The sequence below is a fragment of the Oculina patagonica genome, chromosome 9 (genome assembly GCF_052425735.1).
Source record: "Oculina patagonica isolate OP01 chromosome 9, crgOcupat, whole genome shotgun sequence".
In the NCBI taxonomy this organism is placed as follows: domain Eukaryota; kingdom Metazoa; phylum Cnidaria; class Anthozoa; order Scleractinia; family Oculinidae; genus Oculina; species Oculina patagonica.
The window spans coordinates 23625052-23643306 of NC_135766.1; the positions used below are offsets into that span (position 1 = coordinate 23625052).

Sequence of the window (18255 nt, forward strand, 5' to 3'; positions counted from 1 at the left end):
ACGAAGCCTTGTCACAACAAGATAATAATGCACGAGTTCAAGTGTTGAAAGATAACGTCGCTAGTAAGTGGAATGACTTGCAGGAAGTGCAAGCCACAATGTGCACAATGTTAGAGGATGAAGAGATCGATACGGAATGTGCGAGTCACAATGACTACGAAGCGCGTGTAATTGAAAGCATGGCGAAAATGACAAGTTATTTGGCGAGTAAACATGTTCCCGAAGTGCAATTGTTAGGAAGCAATCCACCCGCATCCCAGTCGTCCTCTCAAGTACAAGTTAAGCTACCCAAGATCAATCTACCAACCTTTGACGGAAATGTTTTGAACTGGCAACCCTATTTTCAGTCGATAAAAGTTTCGGTAGTTGACAATCCGTCGTTGGCAGATGTCCAAAAATTAGAGTATTTGATGAGATCGCTAAAGGGTTCGGCTGCTGAAGCGGTGAAAGGTTTTGCAGTGGTACAAGCGAATTACAAGCCAGTTTTGGAAATCCTGAAAGAAAGATTCGGGCATGCAAGGTTAATACTTGATGCACATGTAAGATCCTTGATTCATTTGCCACGTTTGACCTCTGATGATGCAACCTCCCTGCGTAAATTCTATGATGAAGTGATAGGTCACGTTCGCTCTGTTGAGTCCATGGGTGAAAAGTTTAATTCTGAAATTTTGGCTCCAGTTCTTGTGCCTCTAATAGTCGACAAGCTGCCAAAAGAAGTTGTGGAAAAATGGGAATTAGAGCTTGATGAGGAGAAAGCTAAACAGGACTGTGTGGAAGTGAAAACACTGTTTGCTTTCTTGGAACAATTGATAAGAGCTAAAGAGTCTTCACAGCCTCCTTCTCTTGATTCGAAAGCTTCGTCAAAGGAGAATCCTGGAAATCGTGAAGGTCGTTTCAAGTTTTACCGGTCACAAAAATCATCCACCTTTGCATTGTGTGCGGCAACGCAAGAGAGCAAGTGTGTCATTTGCTACAAAAACCATGGTTTGAAGTCATGTGTCACTTTTCTGTCATTGCCTGTGAAAGAAAGATTCAGAAAAGCAACGTCTAAAGGCCTGTGTTTCCGATGTCTTGAATCTGGTCATAGAGCTGAAGTGTGCCAGAAACCTCCATGCAAGCATTGCCAAGGCAGACATCACAGTCTCCTGCATCAGGATTCAGCTCGTCCTCTCTTGGAAGAAGTCAAAGTGGAATCACCCCCTGAATTACCACCCTCGTCGTCAGGTCCTGCTGTGTCGTCCCCAGTTGTGGCAAATTCTGTTGCAGTGAGCTCAGGTGGAAAGGTGATTCTGCAGACCGTGCCAGCTATTTTGTGTGGATCAAATGGTTGTTCAAAAGTTGTGAGATGTTTCTTTGATCCTGGTTCTCAGACATCATTTGTTCGGCAGAGTGTAATTGATGAGCTTGGTCTTGATGGAAAGAGTGTTAAAATTGCTGTTTCTGGATTTGGTGGAGAGGCCACCAAGAGCACTTTGCGGAAGAGAATTGCGTTAACTGTGGCACCTATTGACAAATCAGGACAGCCTCAAGGTATTGAGGCACTTACTGCACCAGTAATATGCCGGCCAGCTGAAGCTGTGGATATTCATCCATCAAGATGGTCTCACCTTCGAAACATAGTATTTCCTGAAGAATTCCCTAGAGAGGAACAGGAGATTGATGTGCTTATTGGCTTGGATTTCTATTATTCCTTTGTGACAAGAGACATTGTAAGAGGGGGTTCCAGTGAGCCAGTTGCAGTTCGCACAACTTTGGGTTGGGTCTTCTGTGGACCAACAGGTGGTCATGACCAAGAATGCACTGTGTCTATGAATGTTCAAATTAGTGTTGAGGAACGATTGAATGAAACACTTCAAAAGTTCTGGGATTTGGAGTCCATTGGTGTTAGACCTGCTGAAAGTTCAATTTCTACTACTCATGCTGAAGATGTGGTTTTGAAGAAGTTTAAAGAGACACTTACGTACAACGATGGTCGCTATGAAGTATCCTTACCATGGAAGGAAGATCGTGTTTCATTGAAAGATAATTACCGGCAAGCGGAAAGAAGGTTGTACAATCTAGAAAAGAAGCTGCTTCATGAGCCAATGAAAGCTGTGTCATACAGAGAAGCGATTAACAAGTATGTTGAGAATGGTGTTGCTGAAGAAGTACCTTGTGATGAAATTACACCGACAGATGGGCGTCCTGTGTTCTATCTCCCTCATCACGCGATCATCAGAGAAGACAAGCAGACAACCAAGACAAGAGTCGTGTTTGATGCATCAGCGAAAGATAGTAATGGTGTCTCTCTGAACAGCTGCTTAGAGCCAGGCCCAGCGTTACAACCGGATTTGGTCGGAATTCTTCTGCGTTTTCGAAAGAATGTTGTTGGTATCATGGGTGACATAGAGAAGATGTTCTTGCAGATTCGGTTAAAAGAAGAAGACAGAGATTCGCACCGGTATCTGTGGAGAGATTTGGACCCCCAGGCCACGCCTAAGATTTACAGAATGACCAGGGTCACATTTGGAGTTGTTTCCAGTCCGTTTCTTGCCATTGGCACTATTCAAGAGCATGTGAAAAGTTGCAAAGAAACATTCCCTGTTGCATCAAGTGAAATCTTGAGGAACACTTATGTTGATGACTTTGCTTCAGGGAGAGACAATGTTCAGGAAACACTGAAATTACAGCAAAGTGCTACTGAGCTTATGCAGAAAGCTGCTTTTAATTTGACAAAATGGTCAAGCAATTCCTCTGAGCTTATGGAGGCCATACCAGAGAGGGACAGAGCAGCAGTTAGTCTTGTCAGCCTAGAAAGTGGTCTAGCAGAAACACATCCAATCACGAAAGCATTAGGATTAAAGTGGAATACGCGCACTGACAGCCTTGTCTTTGCAATTGATTTGGACATTGTTAAGTCAAGATCAAAGACAGCGTACACTAAAAGAATGGTGGCGTCCTTAGCAGCAAAGATATTTGATCCGATTGGTTTAATCGCACCCTTTTTAGTGAGGTCAAAATTAATTCTTCAAAGCTTGTGGACCAAGGGTGTTGGATGGGATGAGGAAATTCCCATGGAAGTCTCATTGAAATGGAATCAGTGGGTTCTAGAGCTTTCTGAACTTGAACACCTTCAAATTCCGAGATGTTACACTGATTTGCCATTAAGTCAGAACCCTAAAGTGGAGCTGCACGCATTTGGTGATGCGTCAGAAGTTGCTTATGCCTCTGCAGTTTATCTGAGAGTTGTTGGTGAAGATGGAAAGGTATCTACCAGTCTTGTAATGTCCAAGACCCGAGTGGCTCCTGTAAGAAAGATTACCCTTCCCCGCTTAGAGTTGATGGCTGCTGTTATTACTGCTAGACTTTGTACCTATGTCAAAGGTGCAATGGATTGTCCCATTAGCCGCATTGTTTGTTGGACAGACAATTCTTCAACGTTACACTGGATCAGAGGAGCAGCCTCGCAGTGGAAACCATTTGTTGCTAATCGCGTTATTGAAATTCAGTCGTTGTTGGATCCCAGTGTTTGGAGGTATTGTCCAGGACCGCAGAACCCAGCTGATCTACCTACCCGAGGTTTACCTGCAAGTCAGTTAAGAGAGAGTCAATTGTGGTGGAAAGGACCCTCTTGGTTGCAAGAGTCTGAAAAAGATTGGCCCGAGGATTTAAGGTCAAAACCTTCCAGTAAAATTGTTGACCCAGAGAGGAAGAGTAAAGCTAGTGTCAGTTGTGTTGTGCAACCCAAAGAGCCATTTATTGATTTCACAAGGTTCAGCAAGTATAGTCGCTTGCTAAGAACTGTTGCTTGGATCAGAAGATTCGTTAGCAACTCAAGAGTGAAAGAAGAGGAAAGAATTGACAGCCCTTTAACTGGTTTAGAGATACAAAATGCAGAAGAATGGTTGATATCTCATGTACAAGAAGAAAGTTTTCCTGAAGAAATTGCGTCAAGTAAACAGCATGGTCCAGTGAAGGACAGCAACCTGGCCAATTTAAACCCATTTATGTGCCCGACTAGTCGTTTTCTTCGTGTTGGAGGAAGAATTCATAAGTCACTGTTACCAGAAGAGGAGAAACATCCTATTATCTTGCCTTCTAATCATCCTGTTGTTAGGTTGTTGATTGATGATTTTCACCGCCGTGAACTCCATGCTGGAGTTGAACACACTTTGTCAGTTTTGCGGCCGAGATTTTGGTTGATCAAGGGACGATCGACTGTCCGTCAGACACTAAGGAACTGTGTTATTTGTCGCCACTACCAAACAAAGCCCTTTGGTCAGCGGATGGCACCACTTCCCGAAGACAGAATTCAGCCTGCACCACCGTTCACTAACGTGGGTTTAGACTTTGCTGGTCCTTTGTATTTGAAAGACAGTGGCGAAAAGGTCTATATCTGTTTATTTACATGTGCAGTTACCCGTGCAGTACACTTGGAGTTGGTATCTGATATGACAACTGAGCGATTTCTCCTTGCTCTGAGCCGCATGATTCATAGAAGAGGAATGTGCAGCATTATTTGGTCAGATAATGCAAAAACTTTCAAGGCTGCTAACAAGGAGCTACAGCGATGTTGGAGAGTATTGGAATCAGACCAGACCCAAACTGCTTTGTCTGAAAAGAAGATTCAATGGAAGTTCATTGTGGAAAAAGCCCCATGGTGGGGTGGGTTTTATGAGAGGCTTGTAAAGAGTGTCAAAACACCACTGAAGAAACTATTTGCCAAAGCAATGTTAGATGCTGAGCAGTTAACTACTATTTTAACTGAAATTGAAGCACAGCTGAACAGTCGTCCTCTTACTTACCTTGGTGCAGACCCTGATGACTACAGTGTGATTACCCCTGCACAGATTCTGATTGGCAGAAATCTTCAAGCGTGTCCGACTAAAGACACTCATGTTTCAGAACAGACGTCAAGATCCCTCACAAAACGTTTTCAGTATCATCGGAAGCTTGTAAATGGATTTTGGAAGCGTTGGCATGCCGATTATCTGAAATCCCTCACACCTCTCAAGAAGTGGTATAAGATTGGTCGTGAAATCCGCAAAGGTGACTTGGTCCTAGTGAGTGAGGATCGTGTAGCTCGGGGTCAGTGGTCACGTGCACGAGTGGAAGACACCCACACAGGCCGCGATGGTCTTATCCGGTCCGTTACCCTGCGTACCTCATCTGGAAGTCTTACCCGTCGTCCAGTGCAGCGGTTACACCTGTTTGAAACCTGTGATGCTGACTTGGCTGCTGAACTTAATTGAACTTTATGAGACCTTGTTGAACATTTGAGTTGAACTTTATTGAACTTTGCTGACAGTTACATGTATTGATGCACTCCCTGCATCGGGCGGGAGGATGTTCCGAACTGAAATGTTATGTTAATTTTATGCAAGGCGCATTTTGTATTTACCGCGTGGGGACTAAGTCCTAGTTATGAGTTTATGATATGTTGTTGAAAACGTGTGCTCGACGAAGAGCAGATGAATATTGTGGAACACGTTGCGTTTTACGTTTTATTGAATAAATCGTTCATTTGCAATGTTGCAGTCGTCTGCACCAATCAGGTGCGAAAGCCAACAAAATGGCGATTGATTGACGTGATTTTTCTCGCCCTTTGCACAAGCTGCGTGAACAACTCTGTTTAAAACCGCCGCTACCCCCTTTTTTGTGTTTCTTCTTCTAAATAAACAGTCACAAAAGTATGAGCTATAAGTTTAGAATAATCTCAACTGTACCTCGTAAAAGTCTAGTTTTCCAATGTAGGACAAAGCTCTCTGGTAATCCTTAAGATCTTCCAGTTGAATCTTCAAATATCTAAGACGAAATTCATTTCAAGGTTTGTGAGATAGATTGAACAATGCTTCAATCCTTCAGGCTTCAAGTAGAGGAAAGAGTACAAAGTACAAGAACAGTTTTGGCCGCGATTTTTTCCGGTAGAAAAACACTTCGGTAATTACAGCATTCGTGGGAATCCCAACGTCAATGATTTAAACCAGAATGTAGCTTTTTTTTTTCAAACAACTTACAACAGGGAATCTCTAAATAAGCTATCATAGCTAGAAAAATATTTTAGCTGTTTACCTAAGCGATGGTTAACGAGGATTGATGAGAGCATGTGCTAAAGAAAATACGGTGTAGTATAAATAAAGAAAAGCCATGAGACTTCAGTGGAAATTCAATCTACACTAAACTGATCAGCCGGGGTAGTAATGTGAAGACAACGGATGTTTGTACATGAAAGCTGGAGAAAAGTCATGCCCTCCCTTGGTAGAACCACAGTTATTAATAAAAGTAATCAAAAAAAGAAAGAAAACATGAATAAATGAGTAGCATTTTTTAATTTCGTGTGTCAGTAGTACTTACAAGTCATGCTGATCATATTTCTCTGCTAAGTACACTGCATGTTTAAAGTACCCAGCCTGGCGACAAACCTGCAGTTGAACAGATAAAGGTTTAACTTCATTGTTTACCACATAAAGTGACTAACAGTACTGCTACTACCCCTGGATGGGATGTTCGACCATCACAAGCCACTCAACCACTCCCCCCCTCCCCCCGCCCTAGCATTTTATCAGGTGCCCTAACAGTTCATCTTGAGACTATTCATGACTCCTGGTTGGAGAGAGGTACCGTGAGAGAAAAGTGTCTTTCTTGCCCAAGGCAAGAACACACCACAATGACCCTGGCCAGGGAGAAAATCTTTAGCCTAAAGTACGAAATATCAAATCGCTTCTTGTACGAACCTGCGTTTAATAGAACACATTTGGACCTTCTAGCATTCAGGACATTATTTTAAAATTCTTTCACTGTCTTGTTAATTTTTGAAAGTTGCTATTAATAGTAACCAGAATTAAGACACAACGAAGTGAGGAGTTCAGTTATTATATACAGTGTGTAGCTGTTAATCCCATTGATCAATGGGATAATGATTATCAAAAGAATGTTACATTATAACTTGATTTCTGCAAAACTAAGCACAATTTGATCGAGCGATTATCGAAAGAGAGCAAAACTAATCACTCTGGCCAATCACAAAGGACACAGACAATCCAGTGAACCAATCAAAACTTGAAGCAAATACATGTAGCCGGTGTGAAGCGCGGGAAAACGTGTAAGTCGCGATTGGTTTTCGTTTTACTTCTGATTGATTGAGAAAGTGGCACAAGTTCTTTAAACCAATCACTAAGCAAAGTAAAGAAAAACCGAAGCAAACGTGAATTACTTTCAGCACACATTTCAGAGAAAAACCTACCTTGATTGCAGTTTCAACATCAAAGTTTAATTCTCTATCGGTCTGAAAGAAAAATGAAAACAACAAACACATTGTTATTATTGTTTACTTTATTCCAGTTTAAAACTCCACAGAGTACCTAACTAAAGTTCTGGCAAAACGAGGAAACATGTTTTCAAAAACACTCGTAGCGCGCATGTTTCCCCTGTTTCCTTTCCTTTCTTTTCCTTAACTGCTACACGGCAGAAACATTTTGTGTTTCTGCACGGCATGGAACCATGTTTCCTTGTTTTGCCAGGCCTTTAAGCCCTAAAGTTCTTGTTACATAAAACACTGTCCACTTTAACTTCACCAGAGCGATCTACGTATAAGTTCTCCTAACAACATCAATACATTTTTAAGCAGACAGGTATTGAGAATAAAGAAAATTATCAACAATAATTGTCTTGATGTTACATGAAATTCTCAGAACTCACATTAACAAAATCTAAGGTAATCAGTAAAGAGAATTTATATTTTGATATTGAGTAGTATACCATGATAAACTCGTCCAGCATGGAGACATCTTTGAGTTTGGTGTAACAGTTCAGAAGCAGAGTGGTATGATCGGTATTGGCAAGTCCCTGTTTGTGGAGAGCCTAGTGAGAGAAACCCAAAAAAAAAAAAGATGCTTAAAAATCATCTTTAAAATGTTACTGTTAGCCTGCGTAGCTGACAGTTTTGTTGGTGTTTAAAGTGCACACAAGCAAGTGGCAAAGCTGCGAGGGGCTTGGGGAGCCGCTTGCTTTAAAACCAAACAAAGCCGCCAGCTACGCAGGCTATGTTACTATCAGTATTTACTCTGGGTTAGTTCAGGAGGTGGAGGAGGGGGAAAAGGGTCAGTGATGCTTGCAGTCTCAATGAAGGGATGTAAGTTACGGATTTTGGTCTTAGTTAGGGTGTTCAGAAAAGAAAGGCTAGCCAATATTTTTAGCCGCCAAGGTCTCATTTAGGGTTGCATTGAAGAAATTAAAACGCATTCTAGATTGACGAGGCAAGAAAAATGGTATCTTTTAGGGAATGAAAAAAGCTTGAGTCACACCCCAATTGCTCTCCTTTAGGGGCTTAATTCACATTTTCACATGGGCATCACCGTTCCTTTCATACAGGAGTCTCCCACAGGTATTTACTCCCAAGGACAAGCATCTTTACATTCCTCAGATATCATCATGTCTATCATTCGCCAGAAGTCCTTAGTTTAGACTCTGAATATCTCAGAACTCTTATTGATTTGCAACAATTGAATAATTGTACTAACCTGAAGATATGCTGTAAGGTTGTGAATTCTCTGAGCATCCAAGAACTGAAAACAACAACAAGCAATTATTTGGAAACACTAGTCTTTTACTGTAAAGTGTCCTCACACAATGTTGTACAGGTGTACGTGGTTCAAATTTCTCTTTGATTTTTTAAAACGTTTTCAAACCAGTTTGATTTTTATTTCCCTTTGTTTCAGATTATGATGATGAATAATTAATTGAGACGATAAAAATATAACTAAAACAAGTTTTAAAAAAATTAAACCAAAGATAAATTTAAACCACAACATACATGTACATACAATTTTAATACGGCAGTGTCTTTCTATCATGTGATTTATGAACCATTTTACGAGGATCACAAAGTCACAAACATACCAAGATTATGTAGGAATCGAGCAAAAGTGCTAATTAATTTATGGAATGGCCAGTGCAGTGGCTGATTTCTTGAACCCTCCAAAACCTCTTCAACCTGCCAATGACTCGAAGTTTCAAGTCATTTCCCCTTTGAAATTATTGCTTTTCTCAGTCAAACCCTGCCGTTTTACCCCTAGGTATCTCATCCTCCTGAATTCGTTTCTCTTGGAGGTTCAAGGAATCAGGATTCATTGAATATACATGAACACTGTCAGAATAGCACATAGCACAGTACCTTGCGAATGACATAAGATGGTTCCAGGTGTCCAATGGTTTTAATATACTGTTTTATTGCTCCATCGTGATCCCCTTTGCTGAGTAGAAATGATAATAACCAGTAAGCATTATACTGAAAAAAGTGGTTATATAGTTAAAAGATTTGTTACCTGTACAAGTGATCTCCATATTGTGTAAATATGTCAATCAAACCATCAGAATAATGCTGACTCTTTGCCAAACTTGAAAAAGAAAGAAAGAGTTAGCATGAACAGAAACCAGGGATGTTCCCAAGGTTAAATAGACTTGTGGAAAATGTACATGCTCATTGACAGAATAAATATCCTGGATAGAATGTAGCGCTTCCAAGAAAACGCATTGCTGTCTGTAAACAAAAGATAATTAAATTTGAAGCATCCAAAATACAGTTGAACCCCTATTAGCTGGCCACTCTCAGGAAATGTTGCCTGGGAGGAGTTGGGGATAAAACAGCATAAGGTGTGGCAGAAACTTCACTTTATTGCCAGAAAAGCAAAAGATCCAATCATCACTTCGCAAAGTGACAATGGAAGTACTGTACAGCCCCCGAAATGATCCTGGCCCCCAAATGATCTCCAACCCCGAACTGATCCCCAAATTGGCCCTGAAATGATCCCAACCCCAAAATGATCCCCAGATTTTTCACGCTAACCCTGGAATGATCCCCAAGTAATTTTTGGAATGGCGATTAAGCATACTGTACATGAAGATATTAATAGACTGTTCACAGTCCCCATTTTCCGTGAAGTCGTAGAAATGGATCGCGTCCGACGGGCCGTCATCGGTGCGAGGGAAAAAATGGGGAACCATGGGGTGCACCCCCCAGTCGCCGCGCGTAAACCAAGAGGGGCCGTGGACTAACGCGACCTCGACTTCACGGAAAAATAGGGGACTGAGAACAGTCTAAGATATTAATAACCAGGTGTTTAATGTGTTTCATGACATCAGTTGTCACCTTCTGTATATTGGTCTCTTATATGTAACCAGCCAGCCTTTTGAAAACAAGGCCTAACTATTCAAATACACAATGTATTAGCAGGGTTTTCAAAACAAGCTGGCACCCGCCGGAGTTCCACCAGCTACTTGATTATATGTTGCCGGTTACTTTGGCCATAGCCATCAGACACCTACTCCAAAACATTTTGAAATCCCTGTATTAGAAATTTCATGTCCACAAATTATACCTGATTGCCATTGCATAGAGATTTTTCTTGAAAAGAATTTCTAATTTTGTCTGTGTATCCTTCTCTTCCAACTGAAAAATCTGAAATGGAAAAATTTGAAAGATGTGATTAAAATCTACTGGTAATTAATGTGGCACCTTGACATGATTGGCAAAACAAATGTGCTAAAACACTACTGTTACAGAAATTTATACACAGTCAGTCAATTTTCTCTAAGATGGACACTGTCTGTCTTGTAAAGAGTAAAGGTGATCTACATCTACATCTACATTTATTAAGTTGATAACATCGTTTAAGACATCACATCAACTATAAGTCTTAAGAGTACAAAATAAATTTTGATTTTTCGCGCAACACTCGCGTCAACTTTTTGTGGTATGTTAAACGAGTCAACTTTTCGCGCAACACCGTACAAAATCTACTTGGCAACATGCATGTTACACGAGACGATTTTTAGCGCAACGCCAACTCGCAACATTTCGCGCGCGCGTCCAGGCCATGTTGAACAGAATTCTGGGAAGGTGTTGCGCAAAAAATCGACGGCGACCCTGTTACACGAGTCAACTTTCTAAATATTCGTCATCTTGCGTTGCGAGTTTTTGACTTGAGTTCAAAAACTCGCAACGTGTTGCCGAGTCAAAAGTTGCGCAAAAAATCGTCTCCGGTACCATGTTAGATGTTTTTGGGTTTTTTCTACATAGCAAAAGACAATTACTCATTGCCTCCATTCATTATACTAGCTGTCCCGTGCTGTAAGAGAAAGAAATATCGCAAGAAAGAAGGTGAAAAAACATCATTGATAATTAAATTTGACTCACCTTATTTTCCATTGTGATTACAAATAAGCTGCCCCATTCACATATTACATCAATTACACCCTGAAAAGTCCCAGTAAATGCTGCAATAAAAAAAAAGGAATCTGTTTGTTTAGCCTGTCATAAAGTAAGGTACTGACATTGATTTTGTTAAAATGTCTCCGACAGTATAATAAAGTTATAGTTTTTATATTAAATAAAAAATATTATAATTATAATCGTATCTATAACAAAATTCCCGTTTTGATCTGCGCGCGCCCCCCGACGTGGTGTCCATACAGGATCCAATGAAGTTGCCAAATTGAACGAGGACACCACGCCCCCCATCATGCGATTGAATGTTCTTGCTTCCTTTGTGCAACCAACGAAACGACTTCCCACAGAAGGTCGACCCAACCCGGTATGAGAAAGTGAACATACTCCCTGAACTATACTCCACTCAGTCTAATTACTATTACTTATTATTTTTTATTATTAATAATAATAACTAAATTCTTACCAATAAACTTGTTTTGAATATCATAAACAGTAACAACGTTAACGTTTCGTGGTTGAGAACTTCCCCTGCAATCAAATTGTGGAACATCAATTTTTTAAGACATAAATTTTGCGGAAAGAAATCAAGCTACGGCTATGTAATAAAATATCGACTTTTTGGAGACATGTGGGACAACTTGAAAAGATAAGCCTGAATTTTTCAGGTTGCAATCCATTATCATCCGAGCCATCTGCTGCCAAAGACTTTTGTTAACAGTTTCAGTACTCTAATAAAGCAGTTTTTAATAAAAATGGACTATTATTTTTAGGTTCCATGCGACACAAAATAAAATATATTTTTTGGCAGTTCAAAAATCTGGTAAAATCTGTGACAAAGCCCCTTTGATGCATTCATTTTCCACCTTTTCACTCATAACTCCTTTCAAATACCTTAACAAATTGATTGTTCAAAGAATCTGTTCAAGATATACTGAAAGCAATGTCCTTTTAACTACCAATATTGACAGTTTTCCCCAATCTTTTCTATAATCCAAATTGTGAAATCCCTACCCCTAAAATTATATACCTACAGCCTGACCAAAAGGCACCCTTTTTGGGCAGGGCCCCCTCCCCCTCCGCCCAGAACTAAAATCAAAAGAAATGTAGGAAATTTTTGATATTAGAGAAGAATTTTAATCGAATTTCTTACCCTACTGCTGGCCTCTGAATCTGTTTGTTGTCCTGACTGACGACGAGAAGATAACCACGCCACCAAGTCACCATCTGCTTCTCACCTACAAAAACACACAACAACTGATCAATCAAAATTTTTATAAAGCTGGTTTCCCTAAGAAAAAACCACAGCTTGAAAAAAAGCTTGTATGCCAGCTTGCCCTTCAGGCAAGCGGCTTTCAAATTTTGCCTGCTCAGAGAGCTCAGAGACTCAAAGGATAGGGCAGAATGCAATGAAGCCAATCAATTAAAAGATCGATGTTTAATTTATGTTTTTTTTTTATGTTTATTTGCTTTAAAATAAATTTTAGTTAGTTTTTGAAACACCAATACCCAGGAGTAGTAGCACTTTTTGTTAAAACCGTAACACAATATTTTAATTTTTTTTGTAACAAGCTACTTTTGTTTTTCTTGCAAATGTTGTAACATGATACTTATTTTTATTTCATGGCCACATCGATGGTGGTTGTTTTAAAAACAATTATTATTTCACAAATTAAATAACCAAAATATCTCTTTTGAAAACTATTTTAAAATGCAGAACAGCTAGGACATTTGTTTCCTGGTTATGAGGAGTTTCATGCCAAAACTCCCAGTGCAAGTTTTTGCATACTTACATTAATTACAGCGAGAGTCGCAAAGTCTAATTTTATTAGTTTTCTGTTTAACTTGGCACCATGGAGTCAACAGGAATCCTACCATAACTCAAACGATGCATGCAATGTTCATGAGGGTTTCAGTATTTAAGGTTGACTTGTCTGCACTGTATTCGTTTAGTACAAAGTACTTTGTTATAGAAAGAGTAGCACCACAAGGAGAGCATAGCATTTTCTGACACACAATTATATACCTTAAGCTGCAGTCAACATTAATATACTTTTCAGTACCTTCAAATGCTAAACAAGGGCCTCTGCCATCAATTTGGTAGAAGTATAATGCCTGCAATGTAAAGAAGAAACAAGTCAGCCTGGGCTATGTACTTAAGGATCATTTCACAGGGACGGCGGAGCCGGGGGGGCTGGGGGGCTTTAGCCCCCCCACTTTTTCCGAAAAAATAAAAACTTATTAAGAGAAGAGTCTCTTAAGCCCTCCCACTTAAAGTCACTAGTCAGCCCCCCCACCTGGAAAACTGCTCCGCCGTCCCTGTTTCATAAACTACCTTATTGTTACTTATTTTCATGGGACTTAATTTTCGCGATTTTCATGATTTTAAAAAAATCGCTAAATAAAGACCTGCAAAAAAACGTTCTCGCGAAAAATAATGAGGCGACTTAAGTATCCTTGTAGATAATATATTAATTCGTTATGACTAATCAACGTTGCCGTCAGTTTACTAACATAGTTATCTTGGTACAGTCTTCAAAAAAGCTCTACTTTCTAACAAAGGAACACGTCAAACTGATTTAAGTTTCATTTCGTTATGTGGTTTTGTTTTACCAGTGTTATTGGAAATAATTGCTGTGGAAAATTTAAATCAGTTGTGCCAATTTTGAGACTTACTGTTTGTTAATGTAGACCAGTATTTTGACAATTTTCGCGAAATCTAGTTCCTTTATTAATCATACCTTTTTGGCCAAATTGCGAAATTTAAGTCCTGCGAAATATGCCTGTTGCATTTTCGCGAAATTAAGTTTACGCGAAAATAAGTACCGTAACAATAAGGTAAATTATCAATGAACAGTTTGGAAGCAATGATCAAAAGGATCCACATTACAGACTGACATGAGACTGACCTCTTTCCGAGCCACAATAAACTGGTTTTCTTGTGAAGCATCACTCATAACAGAGCATCGAAGCTCACAGCCATGAGCATCTAACACTTCCTAAAAGAATTTATTCCATAATTATTATAATAACATTTCAATGAGGGTTTTTTAAAACATTTCACAATAAAAATTAACGGTAAAAATAAGCGACGTTTCGACCGATCTTCGGTCATTATCAAGCTGTGTAAGAAATAAAATTTGCATAGATATATATATGGCTACAAAGAGCTAAAAATAGGGCCCCAATGGGTCCATGTGTTTTGCTGCTAGAGCAAAGTCTTAGGGAACATGTTGATGAAAGACAAGTGAGTCGAGATTGAAATCCAACGTCTTTTATTGTCTGTCACTTGTGTGCAGGTTAATAATTGCACTATATTGTAGTCACTTTGTGTTAATTCAATCCTGATAATTTTACTGATCAAAATTCAGAAATTATAAATAATCGCACGCGCACCGGCGTACAACAACAGAAAGACGGCGTTGAACGTAACGCAAAGTTCATTTTGAAAGCGAAAGTTTACAAATAATTATTATCATTCGTCAGTCATCCCTTCACGCATGAACACTCGTCGAATTTCAGTGTCTTCACAACAAGATCGGAAGATCGATAAGGACCAATTTTTGATTCTGCGAAAGTTCGTTTTCTTAAAGTTTTAGAAATTTGTGAAGTTGGAGGATTCACTGAGGACTGCGTAGCCGAAGATGCAGTGGCTCGCTGGACATCAAATTCTATTTTTCACGGCGTTTAATTAATCTTCACAAAATAAACATGTGGCGCCAGCGCGTCTGGCAGTCAAAAATTCATTTTTCAAAAAACTTTCCCTTTCCAGCTATTTTAGCGGGGCTTATACTATAGTACCTACCTGTCAGTCGTAGAAAAGCTGAAATTTAAGGATGAACTGTTTATTAAATGAAGACCGTATTATTTTTTAATAACTAGTAAACAAACTGGTCGCCACGCATTTAAACACGAACTGACGAATGTTGCATCTGATGCAGTGAATCTGGTGAATGAGAACTTCCTTTAATATTTCTTTGTTTTCGACGGTGTGAACCACTGAATAAGTTTCTTTCCCATTGTGATGTTACTAGTATTAATTCGTTTCTAGCTGTCTTTTATATAGCTCGAATACAGCTACAATTAGCGGTGCAGCCTACCAGCATGGTATATTCCTTTCCAGCTGTCTTTGCGTGACAAGTTACACGTTCATACATTTTATTTTAAAATATGAAGTTCAGAGTTAATACAGTACTAGTATGCTGTAGACAGTGTAGACAAGGTGAGGGTAAGTTTATTTTCAAAGCGAAAGTTTACAAACTGTGCACTAACCGGTCCTTTGGAGAAAATATTTATGACCTTCGGCGAGGTTCCAAGTCTTCGCTCTTTTCGTAAATGATGAAAACTGCAGAATAATTTTCTCATAAAACTGGAGTGGTCGCGCCACAGTTTGTTTTCTTTCCCAATGCGATATACTTTTAAATCGGTTTTCTGTTTTCCAACGTGTCCAACGTGGTTTGCGTTCGAATACTTTGGCCCGTAACTTCGAATGCGATCAGCGCTACGGTTCATTGGTTTCGATTTTGTTTGTTCATGGATTTGATTGACATCGGTAGTTCAGATTTCTCCTCTGTTACGGCACTTACACCTTACACCTTACGGTCCTTACGGCACAAACTTCAGCTCTCAATGTGTTTTGCTTGCAGCCATTGCGGCTGCAGCAAAACACAAAAATGTGTGAGAAATATTAACGAAGTAAAAATATGTAAAAATGTAAGTAAAAAGAATTTACAACGTAGTTACTTAAAATGTATTTTCCGCTGGTATTCAGAGTAATTAGTTATGCTAAAATTCTTTTGCACTTGGTGTCGCACGTTTACGTGCGATATACAACCTGTGATTGGTTAGTTCCTGCAAGTGGCGCCCGTTTTATGAGGTCCAAATAGGCGTAGAAATTTCTGTAGAGCTGTACGCTTCTACACATTCCATGATTCCTAATCCATAAGTGGATAGCTCTGGAAATCATGCGAGTTTAAAATAAGAGTTAAAAATGAAACGTAGAGCCGTACAAGCGTAGAGTTTAGAATGAAAATGTAGAGCCGTAGAAGCGTAGATTTTAAAATGAGAATGTAGAGCCGTACAAGCGTAGAGTTTAGAATGAAAACGTAGAGCCGTAGAACCGTAGAGTTTAGAATGAACTGAAAACGTAGAGCCGTAGAAGGGTAGAGTTAAGTACATAGCGTATAGTACACTTCTACAAGCCTACTTCTGTACGTCAGTGTTCATTCTAAACTCTACGCTTCTACGACTCTTGAAAGCATAGAGCTGTAGAAGCGTCGAGTATGAAGTACACAGCGTAAAGGACACTTCAACAAACCTGCGTGTTCATTTTCTATACGCTTCTACGGCTATAAACGGTACGCTTATTATTATACAACGTTGTACAGCTCTACGTTCTCATTCTAAACTGTACGCTTTTACGTCCTACGTTTTACTTTTTAATTGTACGCTTCTAAGGCTCTACGTTTTTAATCTTAAGTATATGCTTCTACGAGTCTACTTTTTTATTGTAAACGGTATGCTTCTGCGGTTCAAGTCGTTTTTATTCTAAACTGTGCGCTTCTACGAGACTACGTTCTTATTCTAAACTGTAGCTTCTGCGGGTCTACGTTTTTATTCTAAATTGTACACTTCTACAAGTCTATGTTTTCATTCTAAACTGCACGCTTTTACAGCACTTCATTTTAAATTGACGATAAAACGAAGTTATTTGGCAATAAACACAAGGTTTGAGAACGGGCAAAATTAATTTTCATTTGTATTACACAAGGAATAATAGAATGTAAACGTAGAGTTATAGAAGCGTAGCTCTAGTTAAGAATTAAAATGTAGACCCGTAGACGTGTCGAGTTAAAATGAAAATGTAGACCCATAGAAGCATACAGGTTGGAATAGTACGGAATAAGAACATAGGGCCGTAGAAGCGTAGAGTTTAGAATAAAAAAGAAGACCTGTAGAAGGGTACCGTTAAGTTTGCAATTATAGAGCTGTAGACGCGTGGCGTTTACAATGAAAACTTAAAGTTGCAAAACCGCACAGTTTAAAATGAAAATGGAGCAGTGGTAGAAGCCTCGAATTAAGAATGAAAACGTAGAGCCGTAGAAGCGTCAAGTTTAGAATGAAAACGTAAAGCCGTAGAAGTGTGCAGTTTAAAATGAAAAGGTTGGGCTGTAGAAGCGTAGAGTTTAGAATGGAAAAATAGAGCCGTAGAAGTGTACAGTTTAGAATAAAAACGTTGAGTCGTAGAAGTGTACAGTTTAGAATGAAAATGCATGTAGAGCCGTAGAAGCGTAGAGTTTAGAATGAAAACGTAGAGCCGTAGAACCGTAGAGTTTAGAATAAAAACGTACAGCTGTAGAACTGTGGTGTTTTGAATGAAAACGTAGAACCGTAGAGTTTAGAATGAAAACAGAGAGCCGTATAACCGTAGAGTTTAGAATGAAAACGTTAGTGTGTAGAAGCGTAGAGTTTAGAATGAAAACGTAGAGCCGTAGAACCGTAGAGCCGTAGAGTTTAGAATGAAAACGTTAGTGTGTAGAAGCGTAGAGTTTAGAATGAAAACGTAGAGCCGTAGAACCCACTACCAATCTTAGTTCAATGAAAAACCCATGAATATCTCGTGGAAACCCCATGAACCCATTTTCATGGTCATGAAAATGGAGATTGTCAATTTCATGGTGTTTCTGAGCCCATGAATTTTCCGTGAAATATGAAGTAGTATTTTTCATGACCCATGAAAAAAGATTTCATGGCCATGAAAAATGTTGAAAATTCCTAAGTCAGATTTCATGGGCATGAAAAAGCCATGAAATCAAAATAAATGAAATTCACAACCCATGAAAAAACTTTCATGGCCATGAAAATTGGTAATAGACGAAAGTTGGTTTTCATGGCCATGAAATTTCAATGAAATGTAAACATATACATTTCATGACCCATGAAAAGCTCTTAATATTCTGTAGATTTTGAATCGTATATTTTCTTGCAATGGGTCACATGTACACCTGTCATATGAAAGTTATTTATGGGGCATGCATACAAACATTAGTAAT

The 18255-nt window shown here is 39.3% G+C and overlaps 1 protein-coding gene across 2 annotated transcripts in view; it reads right to left on the minus strand.

Annotated features, from left to right (window-relative positions):
• The window catches only part of LOC144666879 (vacuolar protein sorting-associated protein 11 homolog), a 53719-nt gene that overhangs the window by 14825 nt on the left and 20639 nt on the right, over positions 1–18255 (minus strand). For both annotated transcript variants that reach the window (XM_078528302.1, XM_078528301.1), the window contains exons 10-22: positions 14113–14202; positions 13267–13318; positions 12357–12441; positions 11670–11734; positions 11174–11253; positions 10356–10435; positions 9303–9374; positions 9152–9230; positions 8499–8543; positions 7738–7839; positions 7223–7264; positions 6334–6401; positions 5706–5784 (exon numbers count right to left, since the gene is read on the minus strand). In XM_078528302.1, the coding sequence (XP_078384428.1) occupies positions 5706–5784; positions 6334–6401; positions 7223–7264; positions 7738–7839; positions 8499–8543; positions 9152–9230; positions 9303–9374; positions 10356–10435; positions 11174–11253; positions 11670–11734; positions 12357–12441; positions 13267–13318; positions 14113–14202 (939 nt within the window). The remainder of the gene's footprint in view (positions 1–5705; positions 5785–6333; positions 6402–7222; positions 7265–7737; positions 7840–8498; positions 8544–9151; positions 9231–9302; positions 9375–10355; positions 10436–11173; positions 11254–11669; positions 11735–12356; positions 12442–13266; positions 13319–14112; positions 14203–18255) is intronic.